At 36.3% G+C, this 12,287-nt stretch overlaps 1 protein-coding gene across 2 annotated transcripts in view; it reads right to left on the reverse strand.

Annotated features, from left to right (window-relative positions):
- Window positions 1-12,287, reverse strand: part of GABBR2 (gamma-aminobutyric acid type B receptor subunit 2) — a 473,412-nt gene that overhangs the window by 155,561 nt on the left and 305,564 nt on the right. For both annotated transcript variants that reach the window (XM_027679466.1, XM_027679477.1), the window contains exons 10-11: window positions 9,424-9,574; window positions 8,817-8,949 (exon numbers count right to left, since the gene is read on the reverse strand). In XM_027679466.1, the coding sequence (XP_027535267.1) occupies window positions 8,817-8,949; window positions 9,424-9,574 (284 nt within the window). The remainder of the gene's footprint in view (window positions 1-8,816; window positions 8,950-9,423; window positions 9,575-12,287) is intronic.

A 12,287-nucleotide genomic window follows, 5' to 3' on the forward strand; every position in this document is an offset into this window, starting at 1 on the left:
CCTGATCTGGATTGTGCATATTAGAATAACCACTGTCTGTATTGGAAATATTCTAGCTGAAACATACCAGGAGATTTTGTCAAAATGAGATCACTGTTGCTAAAAAGGAGATGTTAAGTTTCATATGAAAATAAATTTTTAATTTTGAAGAAAATTACCTCGAATTTGTCTGTTATAATTCATTAATGCAGCTGGCAAAATGAAAAATTTAGAAAACAGCAGAAGCCTCTGAAATTCATATATCTGCTCATCTATATTATTAAATGTATTATACCTCCAAATCCCACTCATTTGAAAGAACATGATAAAAATAACACCAATAATCATAGAGGATGACCATTATGTTATAGAATTGATCAGTAATTCTCTCATGTTGGAAGTTTATAATGAAGAAGCTGAAGAAGATCACCCTTCACCCAGTACTCACCAAATGAGCAGGAAAGAGGTCTCTTAGTAGACTAGAACTTGCATTCAAATACGTATTCCAAACTAGACACAAAACTTAAAAACATTCTTTTTTTTTTTTAATTAAATGGTTAGGTCATTACAAAAGTCTTCATGCCTTCAATTAATTTTCTGATATACTGACTAATTGAATATTTCCTACCAATACTTTTTCTCTATAATTCAAACACAATGTAGAAGTTTCAAAGGAAATTATATTCTTTGGTATACAACAATCAAATATACAGATAGTAAAATGCGGTCTCCTAGTTCTCTTTTCTTTATATTTACTACACTATTTTGGTTTAGAGTCTATTTTTGAAAGTACCATGTAGGAATTTGTGTTTTTATAAATAGAAGCTCTTACAGGTGCATTGCTTGTGATAACTAAAAAAACTAGAAATCATTTATCTGGTGAACAACACTGTTGACAACCACCAAACACTGAAAGTGTCTCCATAAAGAAACAGACCTTTCTGGGTAATTTTTTTTAATGGAATAGTGAAACAGTTTGATTCTTTAAGACCTCCTTTTTCAGTTAGTAAAATATTTAAATTATATTTCTGTAGTGGAATCACTTAGATTTAAAATTCTTGAAATATATTTTTTACCATCTCAAAATGTTAATTTTATTGTGTGTGTGGTTTTTTTTTGATTAGGGTTTTTTTGGCTTTTTGGTTGGTTTGTTGGTTTTGGGGATTTGGTTTTGGTTGGTTGGTTGGGGTTTTTTTTTGGGGGGGGGTTGTTTGGTTTGGATTTGTTTTGGTTTTGGTTTGCTTTGCTTTGTTTTTTAATAAAAACTTGCAAATCTTTCTTTTGTAGGACTTGACACTCCAGACACTCTCCAGCTTAATATATGAGACTCAGACTGATTAATTTAGGGAATATCAATAATTAGCCAGTTCTACACACACACTGGGTGGAAGCTGCAGTGCCCACAGGGTTAGGCTGCAGCTGAACATTACTGCTGAGCATCTTGGAGGCATCTCGTACTAGACTTAGGCACTTAAAAGGGACAAATGTGAGAATAAACCATGCTGTTGGTTTAGCCCTGGAGAGCACAATTATGTTTAAGAGGACAATTCTGTTGATTCTTATGGACTACTCATGAGTTGAAAATTAAGTACCTTCTATTTTTCTTGGCAAACCAGAGACGTAAAGGACAATTATTATGAAAAAAAATGTGTCATCTCAACAAGTTTTCACTGGGTCATGATCCTGCTTCTATTAACCATGGCAAAAGTGCTTGCACAGGCCTGCACAAGCAGACCACAAAGAATGAGTTCACCCCTTTGAATTATACTTTTCTCATTTATATCAAATATTTTTGACAAGTTTTTATGACTCTTAACACATTTTTTAGAATTTGTGTGACACCAGCACAGATTCCTGCAAAACGTAAGTGGCAATAATGTTATAGAATTGAATCCTGCTGTTTTCACATAAATTAAGTACAGTGGCTCATCACATGCTGTGAGATCTCCTGTGGTGATTTCTTAATACACTTTAGATCATTTTTCAGAGTTAATCTGTGGGCAGAGTAAAAGATGTTACAATTTCTCCTTCTTCTATAAGGAGCTTCTGAAATCTGTCTGCTGTCCTACTGTAGGAGAGGCAAAACACTAAAAATATTACCTTAATAAATCTCTGGCAAGGTTGTGGTGTATTTGCTTCAGCACACAACATAATTTTGTTTCTAGGATCTATTCAGCCTCATAACTTTCGTTTGAACCCTTTTTTTTTACCCCCAAGAAAATGTCATTTACTAAAATAGAAGCTAAGCAGGCTTATGTTAAAATCAGCAACATGAGTTTTTCAAAGGCAGTGAGAATTGCCTTTGAATTAAATAGGAGTGAGATCAGTCTCAGGCTGAACGACAGTGAGGACAATTATGGAAGTGATTATACAGAAAAGGGATTAAAATTAACAGCTAAAAAATTAAGTAGGAAATAAACTGGAGAATACACACAAAATTAAAAAGGCCAGATGAAAAAAATAAACAAAGGCTATGGTTTCCAGAGACAAAGAAATAGATTAGAGGTCTAAATCCTCTTGCAGTTCAGTAAAATTTGAGTATCTGTCTGTTTGGGCTTTCTTTAATTCCTGTCCAAAACTAAACAATTTGTGGAAAAGAATTAGACAAATATGAGATCTAAATATGGGGAAAAAAGCCCACCCCAAAACCTGAGTTTTGGAAAATGCCTAAAGAGCATAAAGGACATTAATAAGGAGCACATTTTCAACTACTGTCCAAATATCAAAGCCAGACGCTATTTGGTAGCACAGTATCTAGTCCCAGGGGCTCTTGCCCATAGAGTAATGAGAAAACCACTGCTTCGAGGTGGCACTGCCCAGATGTTTTCCTTGGAGTCAGTTGCCTCAAAAATGGTTAAACAGAGAAAACTCAAAGTGACAAGTGAAGACAAAGCAGAAATAAATAATTAGGCAGAAGGTTCGTACATCTTCTCCCTCTCCCTGTTTACCCATTAGAGGCAAGTCCCTTCTTCCAGAACTGCTCTCAGCCATCTTTCATAGTTTTAGTAAGTTGCCCACCATGCCCCTCACCCTGCAGTCTGCTCCCATTTCTAGGAATCTGTTTCATAACATCTCACAAATGTCTTTTCCTGCCTGCTCCTCACTGCAGTCTCTCAGTCTCTGATGTCTTTTCTAGGATGTCTCTCCACTGTTAAACCACCCTGCAATCCTCACCTTGCACAGGTTCAGGGTTTCCCAAGAAAAGATGCAATGTGGACCATGGAGTTCCACCTTGCCTAGCTGTTCTCTCAGTATGGCAGACATAAGACTATGAAAAACTAGTAAAAAAGAACACAACCTGCCTTTCAGATTGTTACAAGGCAAAGTCTAAAGTGTTAGTGATCCATAATTAAGAATGATACTAGTAGAAAACTAGAGAGGGCTTCTGAATATCTGGGTATGTTTAAAGGTCACATCTTAAAGTACACCTTTGAGAACATAAGGTCTATAACATCTACTGTTGCCAAGAATGCACATGTTCTCAAAATGTTTGACTGAGAAAAACACAAATTCTGGATACTAGCACAGACACACTGCAGTAGGCAGCTGAATCTTTCAGTGGTCTGACAAAGTGGTATCTTTATACTCTCTCTCTTTCTATCTCTCTATCCCATCCCACCCCACTGTTTGGTTTCTTCTTTATGTACAAAGTCTGTTTCCAAATGCCTGCACCATGTCTGAGAACAACCAGCTGAAATCTGAGAGCCTGCACACAGACTGGGATGGATGAGGGCACCACTGAACACCAAAGACGTGCAAAAACCTTCATGTGCTCTGTTAACTTTATCTAAGACGGAACACTGACCAGGCTCAGTGAGATCACCAGGAACCACAGAACATCTGCCTGGCTTTGGCAACTCTTATAAACTATGCTAATTAATGAAATAAACCGATAAAGCATGCTTAATTTTAGTGTCTGTGTAAATTGTAAGACTTAGATCCTCTTATCTTTTATGTAACACCTTTGCAGAACTCTGTAATGTAAAGGAGATTGGAAGGCAATTTCTATTTCCAGGAGAGATATCTCCTAGAAGAGTATGAATCCTATACTGAATTATTCTAAACATATCATTTGCCCCTTTCCTATCACTGCCATCACCCAGTGCAGCACACTCTCTAGGAGATAGTGATGCCACACATCAGAACTACCAAGACTGAGGAGAAGCAGAGATGTTCAGTCTACTACTACCTAACACAGCAGACCTTTCTTTGCAGAGACTATGGGCATTTTACTCCAATGTGGAGTACTTAATCTTCAGCCCCAACCTAATAATTAGAAGTATTTATTTGAGGAAGATGCATAACAGAGAAGATTATGGTCCTCCTCAGGACCATAGTAGTCTTTCATCCCATAGCAGTTCCAACTTGCAAAGACATTGCTTAAATGTAAACCATGAAATTCTCAGTGGAGTGTATTGCAGAAGTCTAAATGTTATGATCATATCTAATATTCTCTCTATTTTAAGTATCTACATTTAGTATGTCAGCTTAAACTCTATTCATAGGATATGTCACTGGCATTGCTAATTTTGAGTCTCTCTCTTCCATATAATGAATGCTTTCAATTATATTTCCACTTGCTTGCATTTTTCCAGTTGGCATCACATCTCGTTTCACATCCTTACTTCTAACTTTTTTTTTGCTATGGTATCACGGAAATTCTGAGATTAAAAACAAAGACAAAACATTCTCATTCTCTCTCTCTCTCATATCTGAAGCACTTTGTACTTTAGCATACATGCATTTAATGAAATATTGTATTGCTTTTCCTTGTTCTGTACAACCAATAAAGTTGCCATTAAGTAAGACATGATCTAATGATTCAATAATACACTGACCACTTTCTCAGAACTCACTGTTCTGGATCATTTTAATTCCATATAACTGGAGTTTTAAAATATGATACCTAATCTCTAATTCTGACATGGAACTAAATAATGCTACGTTTGCTATTATGAATTCTTACTGTAAGTACAAACAATTATTATGCATATATTTGATTACTTTTCCATAGAAAATGGGCATACCAAGATAAAAATGAGTGTGTTTGGGAACAAATTAGCCACTCTAGCACAGAATCAACATTACATAATTTCAAAGACAAATATAATACCCCTATTCAGCAAATTATTTGACCATATGTTTGAAGTGCTTGCTGACTCTCAAATACATTTACACTTGTTTCTGTTTCAGCATACTGACTTATACACCATATCATCCCACAACAAGTGCCTTACAGAGTGGAAAATGGTACTATAGCTTATCAAATAAATCCTTTGAAACTTCCAGGTGTTAATGGTTTAATTTTGGATTATATTTCAGTGTCCTTGGAATATTACAGCATTAAGCATATGGCATATGTAGATTTAGATTTTAGAAAAGTAAAAACTAGACGTTGCAAAGCATTTCACCCTCCAAACAGTGCTATGAACACTGTACTGCAAAGGAAACGCACCCAATAGAGTTGAAAGTAATACCTACAATTTGGAAAAGATTTTTCTTGCATTTGTGAGTATAGAATCGCAGAATCATAGAATGGCCTGGGTTGTAAGATACCTTAAAGATCACCAATTCCCCCTCCATGGGCATGGACACCTTAGTAAACACAGTAGCTTTAAGGACTTCCTATAGTTGTCAAAAATTGTCAGAAACTTAAACAGAGACTGTATATAACATATCTAATTAGGTACACTTGTTCTTGTGTATGTACTGCTACACTGGTGAAATCTAACCACTTTTGAAATACGGAAGACAAAGAGGGTGATTACTTGGCTTAGAGAGGGGATAACACTAATGACAGAGAGGGGATAACACTAATGACAGCTTTATAGTTTTGCATGTGCTTATAAAAGCTGAATAAAAATTTTTACTTCCCTACCAAAAAAAATATCTCCCTTCATTGACATGGCTCTTCTCTGTGCCTGAGATGTATTTATTACACCCATGATTTGACTCAATGGCTTTTTATGGTCATTCTCCATTGTAGCTAGTTCTTTCAAAGACTAAGCCACAGTCTTACATAAAATGGGAATTTTAAACTAATCTCTCATATGGCTAGAATGGGTAATCAAAATCATGCATTTCCAGGGAGATGGATGATGAAGAGAGATTTGTAATGGCCTGATCCTATAAGCACTGGTATCTGTAAGCAGTCCTTATGAAACCACTAAGCATATTGCCCATATGGAAATCTGGATGTTTATGACATGGAGCCAAATGTATGTGCTATACCCATCACTTTGTGGAAGTTTTGAGCAGAGGAGGAGAGAGAAAAGAGTTACTGAACAGAAAAGCATGTTTGTCTTTCATATTTATGAATTTCCCAGCATTAATTCAGAGTTTTCTAGATATAAGAAAAATGCATTGCCATAGTCAATGATAGCCACGTAAAGATGGTTATCATTATCTATGCTATATCTATCATTATTATCTAAGCTTCTAAGAGAAGCAGAAGTTATTCCATTAAAAAAATTATAACTGGAGAAGGAAATTTTATAAGAATTGTTTTAATGATCAGGAAGTCAGAAAAAAAATTCCTGGTTGGCAGCTACAGAAGGGTTTGTTGCACCTATGGCTAAAAAACTAATTGATGACAGAGCTAGGATTCATAAGGTGTATCAGTAGCTGTGCACAGGAAAATACAATCAGAAATGCTTCTGTACTGGACTGAAAATGTGGAAAGCCAAGATTAGGAAGAAGTCTCACAGATACAGCATTTAACTATGTAAAAAAAAAAAAAATCCAAAACCTCTGTTTAAGGCAGGTGGTGTTACTTCTTAATCAAAGCTGGCTTTAGGAGACAGCATTCTCCCTCACCCCTTTCTTTTATTGGTCATTTAATCAAGTGGCTATATTAATCAAGTGCCAGTCCAGATCTATCCCTCTTCAGCAGATAGACAAACAGACTTAACATAAAGTGACAGATACAAATCAGAATAAAAGGAAGAGATATGTAAGATAAGACAGAACAAAACAGCCCACAGTTAAGTTTTTTTGCATTTAGAATATGAGGGTAGTGGTTACATTTTGAGAGGCAAATTAGAGAAAAATCATATAGAAGAAAGGTTCTAGCTCAGAGGCACAGGATTTTAGATGTTGGTTCATTTTTCAGAGTTAAGACTGAGCTGTTTCAAATTTAAAGAAGGACTTAAATTTAGTTTTATATAGCTACATCTGGTTGGAAGCCTGTTCCCTAGAACAGCTCAATTCCGATCAGCAGGTCTGGTTCCCACATTCCTTCGATTCAGCAGTGCATAGCTTCTTCCAGAGGACGGTTATAGCCCAGTCATACAATGGCCTGCAGACTGGCAATGAACTCAGGAGCTCTGAATACAAGCCCCTCAAGCCTGAGCATACATCAGGACATGGATATTGCATCCCTTGCCACTAGATTCTTCTACAATGGAGGGTGAGAAAAGACTTGGCTTCCTAATGGCAATTCTGCTCCACTAGAAGTTGTTTCACAAAAAATGGTATAATTGCTGGATAAAAAACAGATGATGGCATCTTTCACTTCCTAATGGCCCCTATGTATTCACAGAGTTATATACTAGTTTGGGAGAAGTGAACAGGATCATCCTTTTCAAGTCTTTGAGGCACCTGTTTCTACTAGCTCTATAGAGATTTAGTGCTTTACTGAAGAAAGTCTGGATATTCTTTCTTTCTCTTTTCTTTTGCTGCTAATGTTTGAGTGCTTAAAATACAGCTGTGTCCATCCCAATTAAGGAAGGTAGGACTTTCCACAGACAATCCTGTACGTTCACCTATACTGTATCTTCTAGTCCATCTTGGCATATGCTAAAGAATCTCCAGTGTTTTGAAATGATATAACTGAATAAGTCACATGGTATTTCACTTTTTTAATGGTTCTAGACAGTATGGAGTGTTTCAGCTGACATATTTGGATGTCTTTGCATCAACCAGCTTTATGCATCCAACTTTCATGCTTCGAATTATCCCGTCTCCAGTCATGACATCAGAAATTCAGACTCCTAAAAAAAAGTGCTGTGAACTGCAACTTTCTAGAGACTTGAAGAAGGATCAAAACTGTAGTGAAGATAACTCCTAAGTAAGTCTGATATTCTTAGGCAACAGGTCTAAGCAGAGTCCTCAATTTTTTGAGAAGAAAATGTTTGATTAAATGCCCTTTGTACTGTTTCTGGAGGGAATATCCTTGCAGTGAAGTTCTTTCTCTTTTCCCTTCTTTGAAATGTCCTCTGTAAGTCAGGCTGCATATTACAGTGAGCAATTAAGACATTTTAGGTTTCTAGGTGGACATATTTAATTTGGTTTCAGAGTTGCTCGTTCTGAGTTAACTAGACTCTATTCTATATGGATCTGAGTGTGTGTGAGTTTATAGTGTAGCCTGGAAGTAGTAGTAGAAGTCTTTGGAGATTCAGCCAAAAAGATTGACTAAAAAGATCTAGGTAAATAGCAGTCATGAAGTTTAAAATAATATAGAATATATAAAGACAACATAGTAGTTATACAGATACTACAGTTGTCATGCTATGAACACAACCTTTAGTAAATCATCTTCATATATATGATTTCAAAACAAGAAAGTAAATCTACCCTTTCAGTCTGAGGTCAAATACCAATACACACGAAGCTTTCAATACTAATACTAATACTAATACTAACAACAACAACATCAACAATAGTAATAAAGCTTTGTGCAGGTTTCAGAATTTGATCTCAGAAAATACCCCAGTAAAGAACAAAGAGATTCAGTGATTAAATGGACTAAGACATCGAACTACCTAAATTTTCTGTTCGCATTTCTCACAGGGCTTTCTGTAAGACTATCTTCAACTAGAATATATGGAGTTACTTACTGTGCAAAGTGTCTCAAAAGTCTTTTCGGAGACAAAGGATCCATCAAGACCAAAAAGAAAAATAGATGCATAAGAAAGCATCCCTCCAAGGATAATAAGGTTGTTCATGTAGGGACTGGACATCTTTATTAGTCTATGGACAAAAGGTGATAGTGCATTAAGAGGAAGAGATTACTGCTAGGCTATTAGAGCAATAATGAAGAGCTTTTTGTAACCAGGCAAACAGATAAACCTTCTTGTAGAACTCCATGAAATCTATACGCATGCACAGTATTTGCTGTTTTATAAAGTCTAGCATTATCTAGAATTGTTTTAGGTATTTGAATGTTTTACTGATGAATTAATTAGCAAGGGTTAATATTATTAGAAGACAGTCAAAGAGATTAAAAAATTACACTTTTCAGACAGTATAAAAGAACTTAAATACAGTCTGTTTCATATATTACACAGCAATTTCAATTAAATAGTTCTAAAATATCATCTTTCCACAGTTTTAACATTTTCTTTACATATTTATATGTAGATAGATATGTATATGTGACGGGTTCTACAAACATGGCATTTAAATATGAAAGAATTAGTGATAGAAGTAACATAAGCGTCTTACTTTTGATTTCTGTTTTTGATGTTAAAGAACAAGAAAGCACTGGCCATTATCATTCCTAGGATGGTGAGGGCAGAAAGGATGCTGTAGAGAGGCAGAGAGATTTTGCGCAGCTCCTCTTGTATAATTGTTTTGTCCTTTGGAGGCTCAAGTCCTAGAATTGCATGAAGAAAAAAAAGGCAAAAACTCAACCAGATGCAGAATTTCTGTAAGAAACTTTGCCTTATATATGATTCAGTATATTTAGCAACCGTGAACTACACCAGTAGTTGATGAAATCATTGACTTTGACAGACATGTTAGTCACACAGATTGACATGAAGATTTGTATTTCTGGAGCAAGTAAATATATTTTTTGGAAGAAAAACCACAACAAAACCCTAATGCAGAACCCCATACAAGATAACTAGTCTCATTTTAAAGTTTAAATAAACACTAAAATGAATACTATGACTGTAAATTTTAACATGAGGTTATTGCTTTTCTGAAATAAGTGACAGAACAATGAGTAGAAAACAGAAAGCATCTCTTCTTGCATACTGTCATTACCAGAGCAAATTCAAACGGCCTGTCTGGAGACCATCCTTGGTGTAACATCACTAAGACAGGAACTGACAGCCCTGTGGGATGAAATGGGGTCCTGGGCTGAGGGCAAGGTGGGGAAAGCCCTGGGAGAAGGGGAGGCAGGACTTTTGGTGCCCTCAGAATAATGGGACAATACGGAAAAATATTTTTTGGCAGAAGTTTTATAGGAACAAATCCACTTTGCAAATCCCTGCAGATGTGGACTTGAACATCTGAACTTAAAAGCTACGTTTAAAGCCATGAGCTTGATCAACAGTCAGTTCCCACTATTTAAAATCTTGGTTTAATGAAGAGAATCACTGTCTAAAAACTGCAATAAAACTCTGCATCCCCTATTTCCCACACTTCAATTTACCTGCTTACTAACTTTTTCCTTGGTGCAAGCAATTGGAAAAAGGCCCTTTGCATCACTCTCTTCCTTCAGAATTGGATTTGTCTGCTCTACACTGCCTGAGCCTGTCCTTTTGCATCAGTCCTCTGTGGGGCTGCAAGGGTTACCACGTGGGGCCAAAAAGCTCCACTTCACAGCATGGCTGCAGAAGCAGAGTTCTGCAGAACCACAGATCACAGAGCTGTAAGTAACTGACTAGCAGCTGCCATGACTAATTTTTACATCCACTCTTCTATTTTGCACCTAAAAGAATGGATTTATACAACAAAATAACTTTACCCATACCAGTTAAGTTGAAATAATTCAGACCATGGAAACTTGCTATCCTTTGTCTTTATACCCAAGATTTCAAAAAAAAAAATCCTTTAGGTGATCACAATAAAGTGACAGTGAAGGGATCATTTGCTGTTTTGATAGTGGAGAATTTTCCTCTTTTTCCCTCCACAGAGCATGCATTTACAGTCTATGGCAATTCACAGAACTAGATGAGTAATAAAACAAAAAGATAATAAAGCACACATCTGACTTAAAATAACTAACACTGAAGAATAAAACCCCACACTGCTGTATCTGAACCATAGAGAGTATACTGATGGTTTGCATTTATTAAATATAAGAACACCTTCAGATGTGGTCAGAACAAAACTTAGCTGTCTTGTTCTGAAAAAAACTGTACAGAGATTTTGTCCTATCATATATTGTCTATAAAGGCAAGGAATTATGAACAAAGTCTGTCTCCTGTTACTTGATTCATCCTGCATATATTCTCTGGAAATTAATGGTATTGATTCAGTATTCAACTACATCATTAGTTCCTCCTTGCAGCAAAAATAATCTGCTTGGTCCCAGACTCTGGCAACTGGGACAGGTTCTGCACTCTTCATTTCCAAAGCGTCATTCTCCAGATAGATATGAGTTTATATAGATGTGCTCTTTAAAGTCCTTTAAAGCAAAGGATACCAAAAGGAAAGGTGGAAAAGCAGCCATGAATTAGATCACTGCAGTGAAACTCCCCCCATGCTCATGCCATCATTGGGTTTTGGGACACTAGAGGAACGTGTAGTAGAGTACAGCAGCTTGATACTCATGCACCTCACCACTCCTAGAGAAAAACCACACAGAACTGACAAAGTCCATTTGACTTTATCTTACTGAACTGCACCATAGAAGAACTTAGGAATAAATCTTAAATATTAGCTTTGAAAAAATAATATGTATGCCTATATTCAACAGGAGACACCCTTAAAACTCATTTCAGCTCACATCTGACTGCCATGACCATATGCTGTGAAAACCATGGGTGTGCCCACACTCCAACTGCTGTGAGGGCAGACGAAGTTCCCATGTTATCTTTGGAACTGCATGGGATAAAAAAAAGGAAGAAGATACAGCAACAAGGCTATATACCTGCTGTGGACCTTTGGAGAGTTGCTGGGCTAAATACCCTCTCTGGCCCTGTATCACATGGGCCATGTTAAAGCTAGCCTTTGTATTCTAAAAGTCTATTTTCTAACTACCTAAAAGACACCTCCCAAAGAAAAACAACCACTTCCCTCTTGTGTCTGCAAACATAGCACATGAGAACATCCCTCAGGTGAGATGAGCTGGGGGAGTGGGAAATGGGGATTAAATAAGAACATTATTCATTGGTGGAGATGAAATAGAAGACACATTTGCTTGCTGAAATATCAAAGAACATTTGTGTACACATATAAATTTGAATTTGCCCTGTCATTGGAATAAAAAACAAGTATACGATTTCCAAACATTTCGATTTTCTGTTCAGAATTTGCCTATTTTTTAAGCACAGCTCAGTTCCCTTTCTCTTTCTTCAGTGTCATAGCTTTTTTATTAAAAATACTAAAACAGTTCTTTAAGAGCATGCATTCTT

This window comes from Neopelma chrysocephalum, unplaced genomic scaffold, assembly GCF_003984885.1.
Source record: "Neopelma chrysocephalum unplaced genomic scaffold, ASM398488v2 Primary Assembly neopelma1_22b, whole genome shotgun sequence".
Lineage (NCBI taxonomy): Eukaryota > Metazoa > Chordata > Aves > Passeriformes > Pipridae > Neopelma > Neopelma chrysocephalum.